The sequence below is a fragment of the Rhinolophus sinicus genome, chromosome 15, assembly GCF_057876585.1.
Source record: "Rhinolophus sinicus isolate RSI-liver-muscle chromosome 15, RSI-T2T, whole genome shotgun sequence".
NCBI classification, from domain to species: Eukaryota; Metazoa; Chordata; class Mammalia; order Chiroptera; family Rhinolophidae; genus Rhinolophus; species Rhinolophus sinicus.
Window position 1 is genome coordinate 101,364,950 of NC_142515.1, and position 25,212 is coordinate 101,390,161.

The 25,212-nt window shown below is 38.6% G+C and overlaps 1 protein-coding gene and 1 long non-coding RNA gene across 11 annotated transcripts in view; one reads left to right on the forward strand and one right to left on the reverse strand.

Annotated features, from left to right (window-relative positions):
* SAP30 (Sin3A associated protein 30) overlaps nucleotides 1-25,212 on the forward strand; it is a 104,784-nt gene that overhangs the window by 69,786 nt on the left and 9,786 nt on the right. For 3 of the 9 annotated variants that reach the window (XR_012498127.2, XM_088792539.1, XM_074338323.2), the window contains exons 5-6: nucleotides 17,308-17,364; nucleotides 19,922-20,026. The exons of 2 other annotated variants lie outside the window; for them this stretch is intronic. Coding sequence is in view for 5 of the 7 variants with exons in the window: in XM_088792539.1 (XP_088648665.1) it covers nucleotides 17,308-17,364; nucleotides 19,922-20,026 (162 nt within the window). In the remaining 2 variants the exon portion in view is untranslated. Of the gene's footprint in view, nucleotides 1-17,307; nucleotides 17,365-18,307; nucleotides 18,348-19,198; nucleotides 19,289-19,921; nucleotides 20,038-20,726; nucleotides 21,511-25,212 lie in introns of those variants that run through there. 4 more of the 9 variants (XR_012498128.2, XM_074338325.2, XM_074338330.2 and 1 more) reach the window with 4 other exon arrangements.
* The window catches only part of LOC109448162 (uncharacterized), a 69,953-nt gene that overhangs the window by 7,960 nt on the left and 36,781 nt on the right, over nucleotides 1-25,212 (reverse strand). The window contains exons 3-5 of one of the 2 annotated variants that reach the window (XR_016019037.1): nucleotides 22,898-22,969; nucleotides 13,625-13,767; nucleotides 10,866-10,978 (exon numbers count right to left, since the gene is read on the reverse strand). This is a non-coding gene — a long non-coding RNA (uncharacterized LOC109448162). Of the gene's footprint in view, nucleotides 1-5,330; nucleotides 10,979-13,624; nucleotides 13,768-14,891; nucleotides 15,038-22,897; nucleotides 22,970-25,212 lie in introns of those variants that run through there. The other variant, XR_016019038.1, reaches the window with a different exon arrangement.

The following is a 25,212-nucleotide window of genomic DNA, read 5'->3' on the forward strand; positions in this document are numbered from 1 at the left end:
GAGAGAAGAAATTTTTTTATATAAAATAATGCTGAGAAATGTATTGATTAATCATATTAATTACAAGCTTCTTAGTAATAAAACATCCAGGAGAAAAGGAAAAACATCCAGGATATAAAAGGAAGGGGTTCTGTATTAGTTTCCTAGGGTGGCTGTAACAAATTACCACCAACTGTGTGTCTTAAAACAACAGAAATGTATTCTCTCACAGTGCTGGGGAATTAGAAGTCCAAAATCAAGGTGTCAGCAGGGCCATATTGCCTTAGAAAGCTCTCAGGTAGAATCCTTCATTGCTTCTTCTGGTGTCTGGTGGTTGTTGATAATTATTGTCATTCTTTGTCTTGTAGGTAATTATTGCCAATCTCTGCCTCCATCTTCACATAGCCTTCTCCCCTGTGTCTGGGTCCAAATTATTTTTTCCTTGTGAGGACACCAATGATACTGTAGTGAAGGCCTATCCTAATCCAGTATGATCTCATCTTAACTTGATTGTGTCTGAAAGATCTTATTTCTAAATAAGATCATCTTCACAGGTGTACAGGAATTTTCAGGGGACACTATTCAACCCAATATACGTTCCTAACCCAGATGAGAACATGGCAGAAGGATGATCAAAGGATCAGAAAAAATGATAGCAGAGCTGCATCCTGAAGGGTGAATGAAAGTTAAAATAGAAATAAGATGGTTTATCATCTAAACACGTGTGACACCATATAAAGCAGATTAAAAAATACCTTCTTACACAGAACATGTTATTGTGTTACTGTTTTAATTAAGATGAGGTTCAGTCGAAACATTTACTTTGTCTTTCCCCATAGCCATGCCTCCCTCATCGCTCTAATCCAGGCAGTCCTACTTTGTTCTCAACTGTGAAATATGTAGAGGCTATGTATTAAATATTTATCAAATTAACACTTCCTGGTGCAAGTATCTCTCTGTAATCCCAGCTCCTTTGGCCTTATTCCAACTGTGTACGTGGAACACCTGTAGACCTCTCATTCTCCTCTAATTTTGTGTCTAGGACTATCCCTCATCCAGAAGGAAACATAAAAGAGGACTGCAATAGAAACAGAACTAACTTCATTCATTCATTTCACTTATTCATTTCACAAACTTTTTGTGTGATAACTGTGCAAACCACTGTGCTAGGTATGGAGAAGATTAAAGAGATAAATACAATATATGTCCTGTCCTCAAAAAGTCAAACATCTAATCTAGTAGGAGAAAGAAAACATAAGTAACGGATACAGTTTCTGGCATACGATAATTACTCAAGAAATATTTGCTGAATTGACTAAGAAGGCTTAAACATTGTGGAACAGGAGGAATTATTTCTAGTCTTAAACTCCCTGAGGTCTAAACTCTAGGCCCTTGTCTGCCTGGATCTTTAAAATGTACTCAATTCCTCAAGACTGTGAGTCATTGTGAGTTTTGAAATTCCGAACTTAACCCTGCTGGGCTCCCTGCCACCTTGTCTCATTTTCCTTGTGAATCTTACCCTGTTTTGTGCAAATTCTTAGGAACAACCATTGCTCAGATGTGCCTCTCAGAGCTTCCTGCTAATCATTGGGAGTAACTGCTGGGGCAAATACACATACATCCGTGACCACTCTTTCCTTCAAACTGCTTAACTGCTTCCCTTCTACTTTTTACCTCATGAAACTCATGACAAATTGGAAGTCATCACCTTAACTTTAAATTTAGTGTTCTGAGGAGTCCTGTATGACAGATGGACTAGGAATGTGAAGGCTGTTTCTCCATATTCTTATATCCTATTAATATTTAGCTTTGAGCACAACGCTTGGTGCATAATAATGCACATTTGACATATCAGGTTAGGAAAGTACCTAAAAGTGGTAATTTTGAGGATAATGAGAAGTCACAGATTTCTTTCTAGTTTTTCTCATCTCTTTCAGTGTAAAGCCTCTTGACTAGAGTGAGGCTTCTAGTTTTACCTTTATGCTGCTTTCAGCCCCCTTATAGGACATTCTAATAGGTGAGAACAAGAGAGAAGTACCACAGAATAGGAGGGAAATGATACAGGACTGGTATCAACAAGGCTGGACAACAGTGATACAATTCTTTTTACTTGGAAACAACCCTGGTATTACGTAATGATTAAGTCTAAGGATGACATAAGGAAGCCTAGGGGGATCTCCTTTACAGAGCCTGTAATACTAGCGTCATGAGTGGAAAATGCTAGACCAGATCTTCACAAGCTGCTCACCTGTCTTTCAAGAGTGAACGCCAAACCTCAAGGAAGCTGAGTGGTCTACTCAGACCAGCGTTCTAAGTGTCGACTAAGACATTTTAGGGGACATTCATGTAATTTAAAAATATAAAATACACTGAAAATATGTATCATATTAAGTTCTTATGTAATCATAAGTCCTACACTGTTTTTACTGAAGGGAGTATAGAAAACACTCCTGCAAGTCACCGAGTCCATTAGGATTTTTAGGGGATGTTTCGCAAGACTTTGAAGAAACTTTTAGGAGATTTGGGCCCACATGATAAATTCTTAAGACATTATTCAATCTCCCTCCACTTTTTTAATGGAGACACATTAAATTGGAGGTCCATTTTTTTTTCTTTTCTCATTTTATTCTAAAAGTCACACAGGATCATTTTTTAAAATTCAGCTAATACAGAAGTAAAAGTAACAGTTCCCCCCTGAATGCCCGTGAGGATGCTCGTATTTCTTTTCTCATTTGTGATACTTGTAGCCAATACAAACATTATATTTCAGGTGGTCTATGAGGTCAAAACCATTTTCATAATTATAATAAGACATTATCTGCCTTTTTCACTGGGTTGATGTTTGCACTGATGGTGCAAAAGCACTGGTGGATGAAACTGCTGATATCTTAGCATGAGACGAGGTGGTAGCATCCAACTATACCAATACTCATCGTACTCTTCAACCCCATGCTCACAGGATCAAAAGCTTGATTTCAATTAAAAATGTTCCTGAAGAGCTGTTAAAAATGACTACATTGATCAAATCTCAACCCCGAGTATACATATTTTAATCTTCTGTGAAACAAAATGAGACCCTCACACAAAGCACTTTTGCTGCATATCGAAGTCCTGCAGTTGTCTGGAAGACCAGTACTTGTGTCATTATTTGTGGAGTGAGCTTAACTAGCCTCTTTGGTCCTACTATGCCATTTATACTTAAAAGAGTAACAGGCAGACGATGATTATTCAGATTGAGCTTTGGAAGATATTTTCTCTAAAATGACTCAAGTGAGCTGTTCACTTCAAGTCATGTTGCTAATGGTAAAATTCAAGCTTTTGGGTTTAAATTGGAATTTTGGGAAATTTGTGTCTGCCATAATGAGCCTGATGGCTTCTCAATACTTAGAGACATTTCTGATGAGATCAGTGGTGTTATTAATGTTATGAAATCACGCATGGGTAAGAGATCCATTCAATGTACAAATGGACCAGTGAATTTTAATGAAATGGGAATACAAAATTCATTGATATGGTTTCAGATAGCACATTGTAAGTAACCTTTAAGAAACTACCACTTGTCCAGTTGTGGTGTAGTGTCTAAAAAGAATAGCTATAATGATCTGAAAAGGCTACTAAATACTCCTCCCTTTCAAATGACAGATCTGTTTAAGTATGGATTTTCTCATATATTTTAACCAAAACAACATATCATAATGGATTGATTACAGAAGAAGACAGGAGGATCCAGCTGTCTTCTGTGAAGTCAGACAGTAAGGAAATTTACAAAAGTGTTAAAACAATGCCATTCTTCTCCCTGATTTTTTGGGGAGTATAGTTATTTTTCATAAAGAATATTGTTAACATAAAATGAATAGTAAATATATATTTTAATTTTTTCCATTTTAATTTCCAATGTGGTTAAAATCGATAGATAAAACTAACATAAACAAAACTTCTTTGGGGTACTCAATAATTTTTTTTCCTTTTTTTTTTTAATTTATTGGGGTGACAATTGTTAGTAAAATTACATAGATTTCAGGTGTACAATTCTGTATTATATCATCTATAAATCCCATTGTGTGTTCACCACCCAGTCAGTTCTCCTTCCATCACCATATATTTGTTCCCCTTTACCCTCATCCCCCAGCCCCCACTCCCCTTACCCTCTGGTAACCACTAAACTATTGTCTGTGTCTACGAGTTTCAATAATTTTTAAGACTGTAAAAAGTTTCAAAACCAAACACTGATTTAGAATAATACTTACTGACACATGAAAATACTGGAAATACAATGTCAAGGGGTAAAAAAGCAGAATATTGAAATGTGTATGTAGTGATTTCAATCACATAAAAACTGTATGTACACAGAAAAGGAATAGGATGAAATACTACAAAGTAATAATAATTTAAGTAATTCAAGTTTTATTTAATTTTCATGGATTTTCCAAGTTTTCTACAATAAAGCTTTTTAATTAAAAAATATTTATGTTTATTAAAAAGTTTTGCTTTTATAATCTGGAAGAATAACATTTCAGTTCCAACCACAGATCATACGTTTGCCCTATAATAGTGACAGCCCTCAGAAGAACATTGTTTTCCTTTTATTGGTAATGTATAAGAATTTACTATGTCCGCCTATAAGACAATAAGGTTTTTAAATAAAAAACTTTTCAAGATCAAATAAGCATATTTATTCCTAGAAGTTCCTTTGAATATGCTTATGCAAATGATGCTTCTTGGAATCCTTATTGAAGAATTGTCTATAGAGAGAGTCAGCCACAGAATAAATTAATCTTATGTCTTTATAAAGATACAGCATTCTCTCTCCCTCCCTCCCTCCTCTGCCAGTGGAAGCTAACAGTGTGGTTGTTGATATTGTCAGTGACAGTTGTTGGGGAGGGCCATGGGGCCACTTGCAGGGGAGGAGCCCACAAAAGTCCCCCAGACTCCAAATGAAAGCACATACATCTATTTGTGGATTGCAAGCCTCTAATAGCCAATAGAGGTTTATTTGGCTGTTCTCTATAAAGATGAATTAAAAGAAAGTGAGGAATTCATTGCATTTTCCTTTTTATTCCTACTCTGTACATACTGTGTTTCCCTGAAAATAAGACCTAGCCGGACAATCAGCTCTAATGCATCTTTTGGAGCAAAAATTAACATAAGACCCAGTCTTATATTATAGTAAAATAAGGTAACAATCTTATTTTATATGTTATATTATATTATATGTTATATAATAATATAATATAATATATATAACATATATGGAATATATTATAACATATAACATATAATATAACATATAACAATGTAATATAATATAATATAATATAATATAATACCGGGTCTTATACTAATTTTTGCTCCAAAAGACACATTAGAGCTGATGGTCCGGCTAGGTCTTATTTTCAGGGAAACACGGTACAATGTACACAATGTTATCAAGGTATATTAAGGACATTTAATAAATTCTTATGTTAAACCAGTATATACAATTATAAATATTGAATTATAGTAAAATAAGACCGGGTCTTATGTTAATTTTTGCTCCAAAAGACGCATTAGAGCTGATTGTCCGGCCAGGTCATATTTTCAGGGAAACAGTAGCACAATGCTGAACACGAAACAAAGGCTCAATAAATAGATATCATCTGGGCATCTATGATGTTGTACATAGCACTGGTCGGAACCAGACTGTTAATACTGACTTACATTCAGCAAGAGAGAAGCTAAGAATTATAAGTTCCTTTAGACTAATGGATAAACTAAAACCTGGTCATCTACTAGAGCGACCATTCCAGTTTGCTCAGGACTTTTCTGGTTTTAGCACTAAAATTCAAGCATCCTAGGAACCCTCTCAGACCCAGACAAACTGGGATGGCTGGTTACTCTTTCCTGCAGTGACCCGACTTTATAATAATGCAAGTTTTTCATTTTAGTTGGCCCTGGCTTTTCTAGCCAAGCCTAGGAGCCCAAAGCCATGTAAGCTGGACGGAAACATCTGGCGTGCTGGCCATCAGACCCACTGCTGTACGTCTTTGTCCTACAGATGAAGAAGACAGAGAACAAAGGGCCTATCACTGCACAGAGCGAGGTCCCCAAACTTCTAGCATTGTGATAATTTTCCCAGGAAAGCCTTGGGATCCTGACTTACCCATCTGCTCCTTTTAAAGAACGACTGCATTTCAGGTTGAGTCATCTTTTCTATTTTGCCCTACTATTTACGGAAAGACAATCAGATGAGCCTAAAATGACCCTCCTAGGAACAGTTTTATGCCAGGATTTGACCTGCTGGAAAACCTGGGTCCCTAGCAAAGAAACCCCAGATGTAACATCAGCAAAATGAAGACTTATTGTTATTTATTTTTGCGGAAAGAAATGACAATTGTCATCCATGTCCTGGACACATCTTAATTTGTAGATTTTTTTTTCTTATTTAACCCTCTTAATTGGATGAAAGTATGCTGCTGCTGATTTATGGATCTCCAGTTGTGCCAGCCATCATTTTAAATGTGCACAGCTGCTCAGCAGTAGTTTTACTTGGCAGATAGTATTAAACCATTGAATTGTGTCATTTATTTGTATATGCATACAATAGCCTCCTTGTGCAGGTTCTTCAAAAATCCTTGCAGGCATAGTTTGGAATCTCATAGAGTGATTTATTTTTTTGGAAGCTTTTCCAAGTTTCCAGAATGAAGAATGAGATATCATTTGATGCCATTGATAAGTTCCCAGGGGAATCATAGAGACAGGCTAAAGTGGAGTGGTTAGCAGAGTAAGAGGTCTCGAGCTTACGTTTGGAAACTCCAGTTCCAGTGGTTGTTCAGGCGATGTAGGACATGTTACTGCTGACAACAGTCTCAGTTTCATTCTGACATGTCCCAGGGAAGCAGCTAAAAGAGGGGGGTGATCTAATACAAGTTGTTGCGGCATAAATAACTTGAGAAGCTCTGTTGACAATAGAAAATCTGGCATCCACAGTCGTTAACAATGCTATCTTCCAATTCAAAGAGCCCTGAGATTTGTCACTGTTGTCCTTTGTAGTCAAGGATGACACTGTTGACACTGTGGTTATCCCTGTATGCAAGTGTGGCTGAAAATACCCAAGTGTGACAGATGATAAGGCCTTTCTGCAGAGAATCCGTGGAGAACCTTTTTTTGGTCTGTGTGTGTCGGCTTCCCAGCACATAGCTTGCCTTGTCACAAAGGCCTCGTGTCTCCGCCTGCAGCAGACCCAGCTGCTCTGGTCACGGCCTCTTGGCTCCAGCGTTCCACAAATGTCTCCATTGCGGGAACATCCTTCCTCTGGGCTCTTGTGACGATTATACCTCTACTTGATCTGCTTACTGTCTCCCATGCCACAGCTTGCCAGGCAGCTTTCTATGCTGTGGCTTGTGAACAAATCACTTTGAGGTGGGCTGTGTGCCTCAATAGTTTTGTCTATTGGTGATTTTATTTTGCCACTGGAAAAGTGACTGTTTGTAACTGTTAAAAGCTGAAAGAATTTCCCCCATTTCTTAGTGTTTTCTGTCTTAGAAGAGGAAAAAGCAGAGGATGTGCTTTTGGCAAAGGTATGCCTTTTCTCTAGGTGGAGTAGGTGGACGCTTATACAGTTTGTTGTTTTAAAGAAATGTTTTCACACCAGCCTACACTCAAAAAAATGGAAGGCTAGAAATTCCCAAAGTGTCACCTCTGAAGCCTACGAAGGGGTGTGTTCAGGAGCCGTTGTGTATCTCAGAAAGCCTTCCTGTGTGTCTGCTTGGGTGACTTGCTTTGGGCAGCTATTAGATCAGGCCAGGGTGAAACACCGGTGAGCTCATGCTGATAGCGAGCAGTGTTTGTCTGCTCACTACTTTGCCTCTTTGGCAAATACAATTCTTTTTACACGTGGTTTCCGGATGAGGGTCAGAAGGATAGTAAATGGGCTTCTTAATGGTGTCTTAGCCTTAACATATCCTACATGAGGAAGTACAAGTTGTCTTAGGGAGTGAAACCCAAAAAATCTCTTTGGTTATTTAACCTCTGAGTGAATCGCCTTATCCGATCTTTGAGAAGTGTTTGAACTGAAGGTAGCTTTATGCGGAGGACAGTTTGGATTTGGATAGTAATGTGATGAGAGGGACGAGAGCTCAGACTCAGCCTGGCTCATTGGGCTTCCCAGAGGGGAAAAGATTTCACCCAGCGCATGCATGACCAGCAAAGGGATGCTGGGTGACCGAGAAAGGACATTTCATCAAGAGAGAGAGGGGGCCTGACATTAGGAGGGGGGAGGAACTGAAAACCTACTTTGCCTACTTCACGATTTTACCTCTTTGCTTTGAGTTCATCCAACAATATAGTCCCATCTGACACAATGTTTGAAGTTGTTTTTCCAAGGAATGTCTCTGAATCAGCTTTCATCTCTTCTTGGTCCTTCAAGAATGCTAGAAGTGAGGCACAGATTCCCCAAAACTCCAGTTGTCGTAGGAACAGCCTCAGATTTTCTAGTTATCTTACTTTTTTTTTTTTTTTTTTTTTTTTAGAGGAACTAAGAGGAATGGGATGGAGAGTAAGGAAGCATCTAGTATGATGAATGTTTTGTTATTCCGATTTTATAGATGAGAAAACTGAAGTTCAGTAATTGGACCACAATCATGTTGGTCTAAGTAGCAAAGGAGCTAAGTAGCAAAGCTGGAATCTAAACTGATACCCATCTGTGAGGGGTGAGCAGGTCCACACATTAGCGCAATTCCGAGAGCTTCCTGAGTTTTCCTTCTAATTCTGTCTCAGAACAGTTTGACCCTTGAACAACACGGGTTCAAACTGCACGGGTCCACTTATACACAGATTTTTTTTCAATAAGTATATTGGAAAATTTTTTGGAGATTCCCTTACTACTGTGAAGCCACTGTATCGATTACACTAGGCTGCCGTAAAGCAATCATATTGCTGCTTCTTTATTATCAACACATGAATCGTTATACCTGTAAATAAATATGGATTTCTTTTTTCACACTATCTTTTCATTTTTGATGTCTAGTGTTAGTGATACATATAACATCTGCAGCGTTTTGTGTCATAGAAGACAATATTGATGTAGGTACTGACAGACGACCCATCTTATAAATGGATGATGTAAACTTATGGTATTGATAAATATACCACAGTACGATACATGTATTTTCTCTTAGTAATCATTTTCTTCATAACATTTTCTTTTCTCTAGCTTATTTTAAGAATACAGTATATAATAAATGCAACATACAAAATACGTGTTAGGTGACTATTTGTGCTATCAGTAAGGTTTCCAGTTAACAGTAGGCTATTAGTAGTTAAATTTTGGGGGGAGTCAAAAGTTATACATGGACCTTTGACTGTGAAGGGGTCAGCACCCATAATGGCCACGTTGTTCAAGGGTCAACTGTATTTCAAGGCTATTCACTATAGAAACAACCTTGTAAAGATAGTCCAGAATAAAGGTAGTCAGTGTCTCTGCTTGCAAGATGTGCAGACCCATGGAGAACCGTCTCCCAATAGGTATGAGGCAATGCATGCCAAGTGCTGCACAAGGACGAGAAACACTAAATATTACAACCATCCCCTTGTGAATGAGAAGTGAGCACTGGAGGCTGAGCAGTCTGGGAAAGAAGCTCAGCTTTGAAGGGAAGAGAGAACCTGGACCAAGAAAGAGGAGAGAGCTTCTACTTATGCAGGCAGGTGAGGAGACAAACGTGATGAGGTATTTGCCAATCTACAGCAGACGGTTTGGTTGAAGGGAACCTTTATTTAGGAAAGCTGTGGGGGTGGGGACCAGTTTCTAGAGGGCCTGGAATGCCTAAGAAACTTCCCTACAGTAATGAAGAGGGACAAGAGCAACACTAACAACGCAGCATAGGATGGGCCAGAGGGGAGGCGATTAGAGGCAAGGCAAAGAGTCTACTAGAAGTTTATTGCAATGATCTGGGCATGAAGTGTTGAATACTTGAATTTTTTCTATGTAGCAGGAAACCATACCTATGGTTTTTTTCAGTTGTTTTCTTTGCCGTAGAGGACAAGGCAAACTTTCTAGGTAACTTTATGTGTACGGATTGATTTATAGCATCGTTAAGAAATCTGTTACCTTTAGCGGCACTTTCATAGACTTTCTCATTCAAGAGGGTGTCATCCAAGTGTATTCAGTGCTGGCTTCTCTCATGCATTTTGGGATCAGGCCATTCCCTGAAAGTGTCAGGGATCAGGTCAAAGGGACTTCAGGGGATCCTTTATGGCAAGGATGAGAGAAGGCTTTGGTGTGGGTGCAGATTGATAGAGGTGATGCCTGTTGTACATGGGCAGCCAGGTATAATTTCAGCTGTCAAAATGAGAAAACTAGTGCAAAGATAATGTGCCCCCCCCCAAAAAAAAAAAACACAGGGTACTAACAAGCAAGTGGCTTGAACAGAGAGAGCCCCTTGACAAAGTAAGTGCTAAACAGCCTGTCTTTAACCCTAAGATTGGAAATTGAAATGTCCTGTTGTAGTTTCTTATTATTCTTATGTAATAGTCTTGGCTCCTTGATCTTGTTGTAAGAAACATAAGCAAGTCTCACACCTGCCTCTTCACAAATGAATGACGTGCCACCTTACATGTTCCTGGGCTCCCATCATCCTCTCTGGGCCTCCCACAGTCCTGGGTCCTCAGCAGTTCCGCAGTGAGACCACTAGATCATCATCAAAGGCTTTGGCAGACCACCATGTAAGCCAACTCCTAAATATTTTTAACAGAGCCCATGGCTGACAGAAGTCAAACTTTATATATTAAGGGACTCTTAAAAACACAGCTATTTCCAATAATTTATTATGTACATGCTCATAAACACATTACACGTGTCACGGAACATATACCTATAGCAGGCCTTCCAGAAGGGAATAAATAACACTTACCTAATGAGAAAGCTGATGTTGTTTTGCAGATGTCAGGTGGACCAAGTTTCCAGCGTTGAAGCAGAGTCACAGTTGGCAATCTTTTAATGGGAAGTCCTCTGACCATTGGCCACCTGTAGTGTATAAAGCCACCAGTTGGGAATCCCTGTGCTTGGCAAAGGAACAATGTCCCTATGGCCTTATTTAGACCCATCATTAAACTGTTCCCTGAAAGTAAGCCTAGAAGTTTGAATCACCGAATTAAAATTTGTATGTTAATAAAATTCACAGGAGTGAATAAGAAACATCACACGGTATATTTTTACATTCAGTTGTAGATAATTGTGTGAGCTGATTTTGTCTTTGAATCTAAAGATCTGATTGGGTCTCAGAAACATTCCAGTAGCAGCAGTTCATTCGGTTGTCTGCTGTCACCTAGAACACACACGTGTGGACATATACACATACAACTATTGCTATAGTTAACACTTTGAATTGTTCTGTTATGTTAAAAAAACAACGTTTTGTGTTATGTAATGTGTACTGATTAGTAAACTTCTCTTACTGAAAATTACATGCATTGCAGGTGGAAGCCCTGTACTTCCAGCATTGGCAAGGCAATAGGTGTGTATGTTAAACAGCTAAGAATATGTATAAAATGAGGTAGGAATGTAGAGAAAATAACTATAAGGGTTTAGAAAAAAAAAGTAACAAGAGTAGGAAAGGCTGTACTGCTCCAAAGAAAACAGAAAGGTTTTTATTTGGTGTCCTAGCAGATGACTTCCCTTCCTTGCGCTTCATCAGAAGGTGTCAGGGTCCCTGCCTCCCAGGGGTTTTCAGCCTGAAAATTAATCTTGATTGCTAAAGAAATGTTCAACAGGTGACCTGCATCTCAGAGGTGCTGTGAAAGGGGCTCAGGGAGGCGCTTTTCTCCATCTCGACACTGGAGGCCAGAGAGGTGTAGAGGAGAATTGGGAGCCAATGAATTTGTTTCCTTCTTAACCAAACTAGCTTCTGAATGTGCTGAAGGCAGAATAGCCTGAGCTCTGCCATGACCCGGGTGGCTTAGAAAAGCCTCCTGCAGGGGGAGGGGTAGCAGGGCAGAGAGGGCTCACTACTAAGCCCAGACCACAGCCTGTGCAACTACAGAGGAATGAAGAAGAGAACTCTTGCAGAAAAATGCAGCAAATTCTGAAGACAGACACAAAAATGGTGTTTTGCTAGGATGCTGATAATGCTTATGATGCCACAGCAAAGGAAAAGAGAGTTTTCCCACATTTCAGAAGACTTGGGGAGTGAAGTCAATTTCTTGTGTCTCTTTGTTGTTATGAGAAAAAATACCAGGGGTGCCAAAAAAAGTACACATTTTAAGAGATGTTATCTATGTATTACTTTTCTAAGTTGAATTGTATTACGGTAGCAATGTGTAGTATGACGTCCCCTCAAAAGATGGCGTCAATCAAATGAATGCTAGCGTCATTCTTTGTATTACAATTTTAATACAATTTTTTTCCTTTCTTAAAATGTGTGTACATTTTTGCTTTTGACTTGAGTTTGTCTGTTTTCCACAGAGAGTCATACCATTGGGTAACCATCCTTACTCATTAAAAGCATGATTGATCCTTAGAGCCTGGCCTGCAGACAGTTCCCCCACCCACTTCCCAGTGAGGTGTCTGTTCTTCTGGATCTGGGTTAGCAAGGCTTGTACTCAGGACTGTGGGGTCACCTTGGGACCTATCACTTGATATTCTTTCGTTAGTCCACTTTTAACTCAGGTTCTATCTACGAGACTACATGCCATGTGTAGTATTGTAGGCATACGTGCCTGCTAAAGCAGTAATCATAATCTTGGAGTAGCTATGCAGTGTGTGAAAGTTATGCCTACTTTCCCTGGCTAGTTTGAGTCATACATAGGTTCTGCTCAGCCTGTGTTTCTGTCCCATTTTCCCTCTTGCTGCAGGCTCCCACGCCTCCACCCCACCCCCTCCCCTGCTCTACCCCTGGCATCTTCTCCCTGTCTCTCTAAAAGAATCCGTGTTCCCTGAGTTAAAGCATTCCATCTGTGTAAGGTCTGTCTGTGTTTCTAAATGCAGGGGACCGTGGGGTGCCTGACGGGGTATGAGGATACTCAGGACAGGCCTTCGCTGGGCTGTTAACAGAACGTTCTCTGAGTTCCCCAAATGGGAATGGGAATCTCAAGATCCCGAACTGCCCTTAGGATTGCCAGACTGACTGAGATGACACAAATGCAGGGGTTGAACGTGCACCTAATAGGGCCATTCGGGGCCTGGGGGATATCAGGGGAAGTGCAGCCACCCTGACACTATTTCAGGGGAATTTAAGTCTGGTCAGTGAAAAACAGAAATCAGATAAGTAATGACTGATTGTTCAGTCCTACACTTGTCCTATAGAAATATAATGCAAGTCACACATGTAATTTTCAATGTTTTAGTAACCACATCAAAAATAGTGAAAAGAAATGGGTGAAATTAATTTTAATATGATATTTCATTTAACCTAATATAGCTAAAACATTATCATTTCAATATATAACCAATATATTTCATGAGATAGTTCACATTTTTTTTATACCAGACCTTCAGACTGTGTATTTTACACTTCGAGCATATCTCAATTCAGACCAGCCACGTTTCAAGTGCTCTATAACTATAAGAGGGTAGTGGTTCCCAGGTTAGACAGCAAAGGTTTCGTCAGCGACTCAGTCTGTCAATTTTGTGGCCTTATCTGCTCAGTGAAGTGGTTATTAACGGTTTACTAACCTTGTCCTGGAGTCTGTACATACGAGTATCCTATTCATGATTTTTCATACAACCAGCACTGCTTCAGATACTTGGGCTATGGCCTCCCTGACCTTTCTGAACAAGGTCCGTACTCTCCAGGAGTTTACATCCTAGATTCTGACCTGGGCAATAAATTAATAAACAAACAAGAATATACAGTATTTGCTGCTAGTAAGAAGTGATATGAAGAAAATTAAACAGGGTATTGAATAAACACTTTTTCAGGCTGTCTGAATTCTTGGCAAGGCTGAACTTGCCCTTTGCCTTGACAGATTTTGCACTCTGCCCTGAGGAAGGCACAAGTATTAGCCCTGGGAGACAGGGACGGGGCTGAGAACACTTCCTGGGTCCCGCGAGGTAACACAAACTTCCCAGAATACAGTCTCTCAGTGAACAAAATGGCCACCAAACTAATAAAAAAATATGGTTGTAAAGAAACACAACCAGAATAGTATCTCTCTTTTGTCAAAGTATCGTTTTCAAATTGTTAAAAATATATGAGGCATACATCCCTTCGTATGACTCTTATCAAAAAAAAAGGAAAATATTAAATGTCAGTGAGGAGAAACTAGAAACCTCATACACTGTTGGTTGTATATAAAATGGTGCAGCTGCTGTGAAAAGCTACTTGGCAGTTTCTCAAAAAGTTAAACATAAAATACCCAAAAGAATTGAAAGCAGGGACCCAAACAGATACTTGCACACCAAAGTTCGCAGCAGCAGTAGTCGCAATAGCCAAACAATGGAAATAACCCAAGTGCCCATCAATAGATGAATGACTAGACAAATGTGGTACATACACACAATGGAATATTATTCAGCCTTTAAAAGGAATTAAATTCACATACATGCTACAACATGGATAAACCTTGAAAACATTATGCTAAGTGAAATATGCCAGACATAAAGAATAAATGTATGATTCCATTTTATATGAACTATATAGAGTAGTCAAACTCAGAGAGACAGGAAGTAGAATAGCGGTTACGAGAGGCTGGAAGGAGAGGAGAGTGGACAGTTATTGTTTCATGGATGCACAGATTCAGTTTGGGAAGATGAAAAAGTTCTGGAAATGGACGGTAGTAATGGTTGCACAGCAGTGTGAATGTACTTAATACCACTGAACTGTACACTCAAAAAAAGTGAAAATGGTAACTATGTTGTGTAATATATATTTTACCACAATTTGTGTGTTTGTGTTTGTGTGTGTGTGTGTGCACACATATAGACAGTACAATGTACTGACCTTGCTTTTGTGCCTGGGGCAAGCGGTCCATCTTTCCTTAAGGCTTCTAGAGAGGAAAATTAGCAATAGGGAAGACTTGGGACTAGCGTAAGAGACAGGCCTCCTTCCCCTTGGTTTAAAGAACATTTATGGATGAAATGGCCAATCTGAAGTTAAAAAAAAAAAAAAAGATGGGGGATGAGACAGATTAAAAAAGAAAAGGAAGAAGGTGGAGGAGGAGGGAGAGAAGAAAAATCTTGTGAAACTTCAGAGTACTTATTCTTGTAGTTAAATGGAACAAGTTTCTTTTTTATTTGGTATATAAACTTGAACTAAGCAATGCACTCAAAGCAAGAATTCCCAAGCAGCAGTACTGGGTATGGAGTCATCTGTCATGTTAATCATGATATATTTTCTTGCCTTGAATAGCGTCAGCTGGAATATGTTACATTCCATCCTAGTAAGGGAATCCAAATGAACAATTCCCAACAAACAATTGGTCCATCTACAGAGAGTGAAATCCTCTAAGTTCTTTCATTACTGTTCACAACATTTTTCCATGATCTCCTGTTGCGGAGATAAAATCAAATGGGAAAATGAGCATTGGAACCTTATACAGAGTTTTGGAACCAACATGGTGTTGGTGTTAGAGGAGACCAAGATTTCAATCAGAAGGCAATGCTGGGTTTGGTATAAGGTATTCACTTAAGGAGAATGGAAAAAATAATAAGTCAGGCCTGATAAATATTTGACATAAAGTTAAACAGTCCAAATGCTCTCAGTCTCTTTCCCAACTACCTGAAATAAATAGATGGTCTAATAATGAAATTTTAGCATGCAGCCATGTAATATTTGACAAAGTAATGGAATTAATACCAAAACCTGCAAAAGAATAGTGAATTAGAAAACTGAAGATCAATTTGAAGACTACAATGGATTTTAAATGTAAAATTTTATAATTCTGAAATGTTATTATGTTCATTTACTTCATTTGAAGTAAGACATGCCAATATTCTTTTTGACTCAACAAATTTGATACAGCCACCTTATCCGTGAATAGCCACAGGAAAAAAATGAATTTGGCTATAAACTAGTTTTCTAGTTTCTGAATGTTATCAGTGATGTGTTCTCACCTTCTTCCAAATTTGGGCCTAATATTAGTACAGCCTGGGATATATGTATCTATACCTGAAAAGTAGGAAGCTGGGAATTTTCTGGATCATTTGGATTAGCAAAAAGATTTTTCATGGAATATACAATGAATTGAAGTAATATTTTTAAAGAAAACGTATTTTTCTTAATTATAACTTATTAAGTTAATTTCCTCTACCTGTCCTTGTTTGGATGTGAGTAAATGGTCTACTGACAAAAGGTATTTTCTTATTGTACTAAAGGATCACATCGTCTAGTGTTTTGGCCTTGGTCTAGAATCTAGACATCTTTCATATTATGCAAATAGAATCACTAGACTTTAACCCACGTGACTACTTGACGCACTAGATTAGAAGTGAATGAATCCACTGAGGAGACAAGCACAGGTGCAGAGCAGTTAACCCTTGACACACTAACTGTGGCCTTTTGAGTTCATGTGAATGTGAGAAGAGTAGAAAAGACTGAATTTGTTGGCAAAAATTGCTAGTCACCGAAGGCCAGATTCTGTTTCTTGGATTGTTTTGGGACACCTTTGCCAACAATTTAGAAAAGATGATAACTTGGATATTTGCCTATAATTCTTATAACCCTTCCCAGCTCGAGCTAACTATTAACATTAAATAAAACACTCATGTTAAACTGGCTCTCCGAGGTTTAGTATATCTAGGCTGACTGAATCTGCTCCCAATTCCGCTTCACCTGACTTCTACACACTACATGTGTTCTGATATCCCAATGGTGTTGAGTTACATCGAATCAGGCAAGCCAGCAAGCTTTGGGAGTTGGTGGAGGAGAACATTCTGAAATAATCTAAAAAGAACATGCTTGTTAATTATAAGAGGGTGAAGAAGGAGGAGATTTCTCCCCAAGTAATTGGACCCACATGGAAATGAGGCTTTGCAAAAATTGAATTATTAAAAAATATCAGTAGAATGATGTCTAAATATTAGGTCAAACAGTGGCTCCCTACATATTTTAGCCCAAATAAGGCCCACAAAATCCACCCATTTATTCATTCACTGATGAAAACCCTTGCTGTGTGTTTACTATGTGCCAAGTACATGGTTGGGTATTAAACAACACTTGATGTGGAAGAGAAATGAAGAAAAAGTATCCTGTGACGTACCATTCTCAGAGATGGCCCCAACCAGAAAATGGACAACTACCTGTGTGTCATGTAGTCTCTCTTACCACTGACATTTCCTTATAGGCAAATGTCCAAAAGGAGGAGGTTGTGGTTCCGAATGGCCTTTTAAGTATTTCATTGATCTGTTTGCATTGACAGGCCTCAGAAAGACATCTTGACACTGAATAGTCAAGTTGACGACACAATGCATGGCTTGTAAGTAAACTCATCCCTGTTTTGAAGCCCACTGATAAAAACAAACTTTTGCCTCTACAGACACGGTGATATGACGGTTCTAGAACCTGTACCAGCAAGGACCACCAAATTGGGGACAGAACCTGATTCACCTTTGTATTTTCAGCATTGTGTTTTGTTCAGAGTAGGTGCTCAGAAAATCTTTTTTGCATCTAAAGTGAATGGAGGAGAAGCCTTCTGCATGGGGACGTACACAGCAGAGACGCAGTAGTCTCCCCAGTGCACTGATCCATGTAACTTAAAGTTAAGTTTGCCACCGTGTATAAACAAAGTCCGCCCGAGGTATTTTCATTTCATTTAGTTTGGAAGTCACTCAAGGCAGAGTTCAGAATGAAGAAATTAGATACTATCTTGGATATTGGTGATGGGCCATGAAAAATAAAATAGGTCCTTTAAATAGCAGGTATAAAACAAACTCAGGAATTATCCAGAGAAAAAAATGGCGAAACAAATTTTAAAATAAATTTTTCTGTAATCGAATCTTTCTGGAATTCAGACAATATTATCGACTCAGAACTTTGTTGTAAAAATAAAACTGCCAAAATAATAATATAAAATAAATGTCGAATACTTCATTTTTATGAATTTGTTTTTTCAAAAGAAAATAGAGACTCTGCCAATTTATCCCTCAATAACCTTCCAACTGTGTAAAGCACTAAAATAATACATGCTATTTAAAAATTATTAGGAACCCATTAAATTGGCAAGTACTCAGGTTTCATGTACTCAAGATTTTGCTTTGGTGGGAAGCACATTCTATAAACTCCCTACTGGAATTATTAGATACTTTTGTATGTGAGCAATAGTTTTCTGAGGGGAAATGTTGCATAAATAAGAGTAAATAATACATTTTTGTCTACTGAATTCTTCTGTTAACATAAGACACCAACAAAACAATCCACAGGAAGAAGAAACCTTCCTCCCACTAATGGATTCTCTCTTCAGAGGAGTTAGATAGACCAAGCTGAAGAATTCTTCTCCAACTCCTTCAGACTTTATGGCCACATCAGGGAGGCTTGTTACTTGCTGCTGGCTTTATTGTCTATCCAAGGACACTGTGTCCCCTGTTAGGGGCACATGATGTCACATACCACAGACTCTTTGTGTGTGTGTGTGTGTGTGTGTGTGTGTGCGCGCACATCTCTCCAGTAAATAAATAACAGCCTTTCCGGGGAGTCGTATCTTCTATTGGGAGGCTGAGTATCTGACCCAGCCCAGGCAGAGAACCCAAACAGAGTCAGGAACAAGGGGTATGCTCATAATAATGATCTGCCCCCTTTTATCTTTTTTCCCTCTTCTGGTTTTCTCCCACTTATCATTGGTAAGCACCTCCATATATGTTTACCAAGTGACGTACGTTATTATAAGAACAGAAGGTAATGAAAATTTTAATTTGTACAGAAACATGTATTGGGTATCTTTTACATGCAATCTACCGTGCAAGTGATAAGGGAGCTGCAAGATGAATGAGGCATAATTCCTCGTTCTTAGACTTTACAGTCAGAGTGAGACCAGCTCACAGGTGATTGGGTGTTTCGGTCATATTGATTTGTCAAATAGTGTTTGGTTGCTGAGCAAGTGGTCATAAAGACTGTAAAAACAAACAAAAACAAAAAAACAGAAATCAGCCATCAGGCAAAGCAAATTAAATAATGAAGACCCAAATGGGGTCATGTACCAATTTCTGTTTTAAATGTGTTTCATATGAACATTTGCTTATTAAGAGGAGTTTTTGTTTTATATAACATTAAAGAAGAAGCCATATGACTTTTTTCTTTATTTCTTTTTAATTCAGTTCAATGAAATATCAGGATTCAGCACCTTGATTTGCTATTGTTTAGCATTGTGGGAACTTTTGGAAACACAGCCATCCTAGCAATGGAATGTAAGTTTTATTTGATGATTTTTAAAAGTTAGATATGTTCAAAGTTTAGTACAAAAAGGTGACTAAAATGAACAAGTCTCAGGAAATATCAGTGGATTCTATTAAAGACATTTAAAAAGAAAATCCTCTGTGAGCAATAAACTTTAAATGCATTTTCTCCCAAAGATCAAAGGATACAAGTGTAGATGAAATAAGTAAAGTCTTAAAAAGGAAGGGAATTCTGACACATGCTACAAGATGGATGAAGCTGCAAGACATTATGCTACAAGTTAGTGAAAGAAGCCAATCATGAAAGGACAAATATGGTATAGTTTCCCTTATATGAGGTACCTAGCGTAGTCAAATTCATAGAGACAGAGAGTAGAATGGTGGTTGCAGGGGCTGGGGGAAGGGGGCATGAAGAGTGAATGTTTAATGAGGACAGAGTTTCAGTTTGGGAAGATGATGAAGTTCTAGAGATAGATGGTGGTGATAGTCACACGAGAATGTGCTTAATGCCGCTGAAAAATGACCCCGAAAAATGGTTAAAATTGTAAATTTTATGTTATGTGTATATTACCACAATGATAAAAAAAAAAGCAACTCAATGGTGAAGGCAGCCTGATGTTGAAAGCAAGTCTTTTCTGCCCATAGTATGAAAAAAGGATTCCTCAAGCTGGGAGAAGAAAGAAGGGAAGCAAAAATGAGAGGAAGACAACGATGGGTTCCTGAGAAGGGGTCCTGTACCCTGCTTGTGAGGTACGGGCAAACCCCTTCATAGATCTAAAATAGGGAGAACTTGGCCCTCACTTCTAGGATAAAGCTGGTGTATGGTAAGAATTCTGAAAAGGAAATTCTATGCCTATGTGCTATGTCTTGGCCATCCGGGTCTTAGCCTCACAAAATCCCCAGGCCCCAGTGGGTGTAAGAGCAGCATTGTAATGGCTGTGTGCCCCAGAGTGGTGACGAAATGGCAGAAAGAGGCATGGGAACTGAAGGGCAGGCAGGGGGAGCTGAAGAGGACCTCACAAGATTGAATTTCTGACCAGGGACAACCCCGGTTGTTGGGTAACCCGGTGTCCCCTGAGTGGACAGACAACATGGAGAACAAGATGAGCCTCTCCAGAGCCCTGGCTCTGTGCATGCCACCCCAGAATTTGTATGTGACAGCAGGAACAGAGAGTGTTCCTGAATTGAATGAATGAATGAAGGCTTGACATAGAATTATAGTTGTATCATAAAGTTACATTTCTTGCACCCTGAATCTCCAGCCCGATATCAAAAGCCAGCCATCTTTACACTCTTTCCAGCTCTCCAAAGGCTATCCAGACACTTAGGGCCTTCATAATAACACTCCATGCTAATTTTTCACTTGTATGAGAATTTCCATCTTTCTTGACTTCAGTTAGCATCACTGGGTGATGCCCTATCTGTTGATTCTTTATTTTACCTGGAACAGAAGGAAGATATTGGCTGTCTAATTTATAAGAATTTGAAGTTGAAAATGGCAGCACTGCATGTAAGTTTATTCAAATAAACAAGCAGATAAAAGGTGGAAGCTTGAGACACTGCCTCCTATGGCTCTTCTAGCCACGCGCTCTTCAGCAAGAAGAAGGAAAATTGTAGTTCAATGCGTGTTATTTTCTTATGTCCCATACTTGCAGCTTCCAGAGGGAGGAAATCCTGCTGCAATGAGCTGCTGAGTAAATAACTGTCTGAAACACATGTGTGGTCGGAGAGTTGAACTCTTCCTAAAGGTGTGACTTATAGCTTTCTGAGAAAAAAAAGGGAGGGCAGGGAATTCACTACATCAGGAACAGGAAAGTTTCCTTCCTGTTTTCTCTTCCCTGTTAGGTAAACGCTTTTCCTCTGTCATTCACAAAATGTTTGGGTACAGTGTCAGGGTTGGAGGTGCATCAATAGCACACGCACCCATGGACAGCTGGGACATTCTCCCTTCCCAAGGCAGCAGGGCCCACACAGAAGCAGTTGTCAACGGCAGGTGACTATTTTCTATTCGGGTGTGGAGAGAGGAAGGTGAGTTGAATGAATATGATTAAGTTCCAGGCCTGAGACATTCAGCACATGGCCTGTTTTTCTTTTTTCTTTAAAGGAATGATTCTAAACCCTATTGACTGGGTTTGGCTCCCCAAAACACCTGGATTTTAGTATCTGAAAACTGAAGCTAATTAGAAAAACCAAATTCCTACTTAATAAAGCTGTTATATGCTGATATCATTTAATATGATTTTCCCAGTGTTCATTTTAAGTTCCAAATAGAGTCTCCTGTAATAAGCGGCTCACATAGAACCCCATCTCTTCCCGTCACTAATCCTACTACAAATAAGTGTTCCCTGGGCTCTGCAGACAAATCCTTGTAATCCTGGGGATGTGGTCCTTAAGTAACTAACTAACCTCTTGTTGGGAAAAAATACCAGTCCTGGTCTTCATCACTTTGCTATACTCTACCGAGCCCAGGTTTGGGCAGTTTCCAGTGTTCCTGTGTCTAGAGACTTCAGCTGCCTGTAAGACTTCTGAATATTCTTGTTTTCCCCACATGTCTGTTGGTGAGCGACTCACAGTTCTAGCTCTCCCTCTTGCTGGCTCTTGCGCTCTCTCTCTTTCCCCTCTCACCCTGGGAATTAAAGGTATGCGCTCTGCAGTCTCAGTAACACTGGCTTTTAAGTGAGACCACAGTCCAAAATAATAAATGAGATTTTAAACAATGTTTGAAGTGGGTATGAGCCATGTTGTACATTTCAAGACTGATATTCTTGCAGAAGCCATTGTGGAAGATGATGAAAGGCAAATGAATCACAGATGAGGGTGAAACAAAAACAAATGAAATAAAGAAAATGAACAGACACCGATTTTAGAAATGATTTTCTATTCCTAATTAGGCTTGATACCACCATGTTTGGTTACTGGTGTGTTTTCACTCACGTCTTTCGACCTTCTTAAAAAAGGCAACAAAGAAGTCACTTCAAGGCAGCCACATTTCAGTTGCAATGTGTGGTACAATTAGTTCAAGTATGAAAGAGCAGCCACCACACCTAGAGTAACACCTGGATTCTTGGTAAACAGTGTGCTGCCCGGATCTCATTTCATTACGCATGACAATATGACACTCACTCCCACAGCGTTCTACATTGAACTTGGCATGTAATAATTATAAAATGAGATGAGTGGATAAGGGAACCACAACACACTGCTTGGGAACCCACTAAAGCCCAATTTACTAGCCCAGGTCTGATGACTACCCCAATTGACAGAGGTCTGAGCAGAGAATGAATAATTATCTAATGGCTTCATGCAGACATTGGTTTGTTTTCATAATTTTAGGCTGATATACACAGCTTGATGAAAGCTTTGAAAAACTGAGGATAATTCTTTATGAAAATCAGAAGTACAAAACAATGAGTTATGTTTTATTTTATTTTTTTAAACTAGGTAACTGGATATTTTCATGGCACCAAATTACCGCCCCACTGGTGACTTGCTAATTAACAAAGAGAAAATGCATTTTACTAGTGAAGAGAGTTGGGGTTGCCATCATCTTAACTCAGTGATCAAACTTGGCATCACCAGTAGTGGGGCAACCGGCCTTACTGTGCTGCCGCTGTCACTCACTGTGAAGTAGGTCGTCTCGCATACGGAGTGTCCTTCAGAATGTGTAAACTGAATCTCATCAAGAATTTAGATCTAAAGGATATACAAAAGATAGGGGAACAAGTTAAAGCACCACAAATAAAGGATCCCAAAGTCCAGAATTGGGGCACTCTATCAGACAACTGTCCTGGCCTCTTCAAAAAGTCAATAGCATGGAAAAGGGTGTGTGTGTGTGTGTGTGTGTGTGTGTGTGCGCCATTCTAGATTAAAAGAGACTGAAAACATAACACAGTTGACCCTTGAACAATGCGGGACACCAGTCCCCACACATTTGAAAATCCACGTATAACTTTTGACTCCCAGTTGTGCCTCAGTATCCTCAGGGGACTGCTCCCCACCACCACCAAAATCCGCAGATGCTCAAGTCCCTTATATAAAATGGCGTAGAACAATCCATAGAGTTGGCCCTCTGTATCCACGGATTCCCAATCTTGGGAAAATACTGTTTTTGATCTGTGGTTGGTTGAATCTGTGGATGTGAAACCCAGGGATAGAGGGCCAACTGTATATTTATAGAAAAAAAATCTGCATATAAGTGGACCTGCTCAGTTCAAACCTGTGTTGTTCAAAGGTCAACTGTAATTATAAATGTGCTCCTCAACTGGATACTAAATTGAAAAAGAAATCTATGAAACCAAGGTTATAATTTGAATATGGACTGGGTATTACATGATACTAGGAAATTAATACTAACTTATTAAGTGGGATATATTGGAATTTGGTTATGTAAGAGGACATAGCCTGAAGTGCTTGGGGTGATTGACTTTAAAATGGTTGGACAACAACAAAATAGAGGTCAGCAAATGAAGCAAAGAAGACAAAATGATAATTTTTGATTAAAGGTATTGGTTATGGGTGTCCATTGCACTATTTTTTCTATTTCCCTACATAGTTGAACTTTTTTATGATTAAATATTTTTTAAAACCTTATCTTTATTACTTGATTTCTGAAAATTGGATGTTTCAAAGCTTATTAGTTTCTCTCTATCCATTTGGACCCAATTAGCCTGTCAAATTCACCAAAATATAAACAAATAAACAAAATACTTATAATTTTTAAAAGTTAAGTAGAACCTGCAGCCCTCACATAAAAAGTCAGCCACTGGCAAAAACAACAGAAAGGCAATAACTTAAGATAAACCACATCAATTTCCCTTTAATGATCCTTCTCTTATGAGGAAAAAACCAAAAACTTGAAGTGGTAATAGTGCCCGGTTTTTAGTTAAAATCAGTAAAATTGATTATTTACTGTTCTTATCAATGAATGATTTTTAACTAGGTGGTTAAACATGAAAACAATCTTGCTAATTGCAAATTGTCCATTGTTATCAACTTTTCAGTGTTGTAACCTGTTGTAATCAACTTTTTGGTTGAAGCAAAGAGAGTACCTGTCAGAAAAAAAGGCAGCTAGACTTAGGAAACTGCCCATAATTGGTGAATAATTGTGCCAGTTTACAAATTAATAAAATAATTTACTCCTCACATCTATTTTAATCAGCTCACTTTCCTAACTGGATGGATGTGTAGAGGATTCTAATTAAATAAAATATTTGTATTTTACTATATACTTTTGACTTAAAAAGCTGTCCTGATTTGGCAGTCAAATATTGATTTATAAAATTGCTGAAATCCATTTCCTGTGATAATAAAGTGAAAATGGCACAGGACTGGGAGTTATGAAACCTACATGATAAGCCATCCTTATATGCTTGCATACTAAATAAATAGCTATTTGACTTGGGCAAGCCTCTAATCTCTTTGGGCTTTAATTGCTTTATTTTAATATGCCAGTGATTAGAATAAAGGCTTTTAACTTAGGTTGGAAGGATGTATGAATCCTGTGAAATTAAATACAGTCATGCACGGCTTAATGACAGGGATACATTCTGAGAAATGTCATTAGGTGATTTTGTCATTGTGCAAACATCAGAGTACACTTACATAAACCTGGATAGTAGTATAACCTATTACACATCTATATATGGTATAAATAGCCTATTGCTTCTAAGCTACAAGCCTGTACAGAATGTTACTGTACAAAACAACACAAGATTAAATCAAGTACAAGAGAAAATGATGCAACCAAAAGACACACGAGATGTATGAGACCGCTGCCGGTATAACACAGTTTTACAGTAATTTTTTATAAGTAGAAAGAGTACACTCTAAAATAACAATAAAAAGTATAGTATAGTAAATTATATAAACCAGTTACCTGGTCGTTTATTATCAGTATCAAGTATTATGTACTGTACATAACTGTATGTGCTATACTT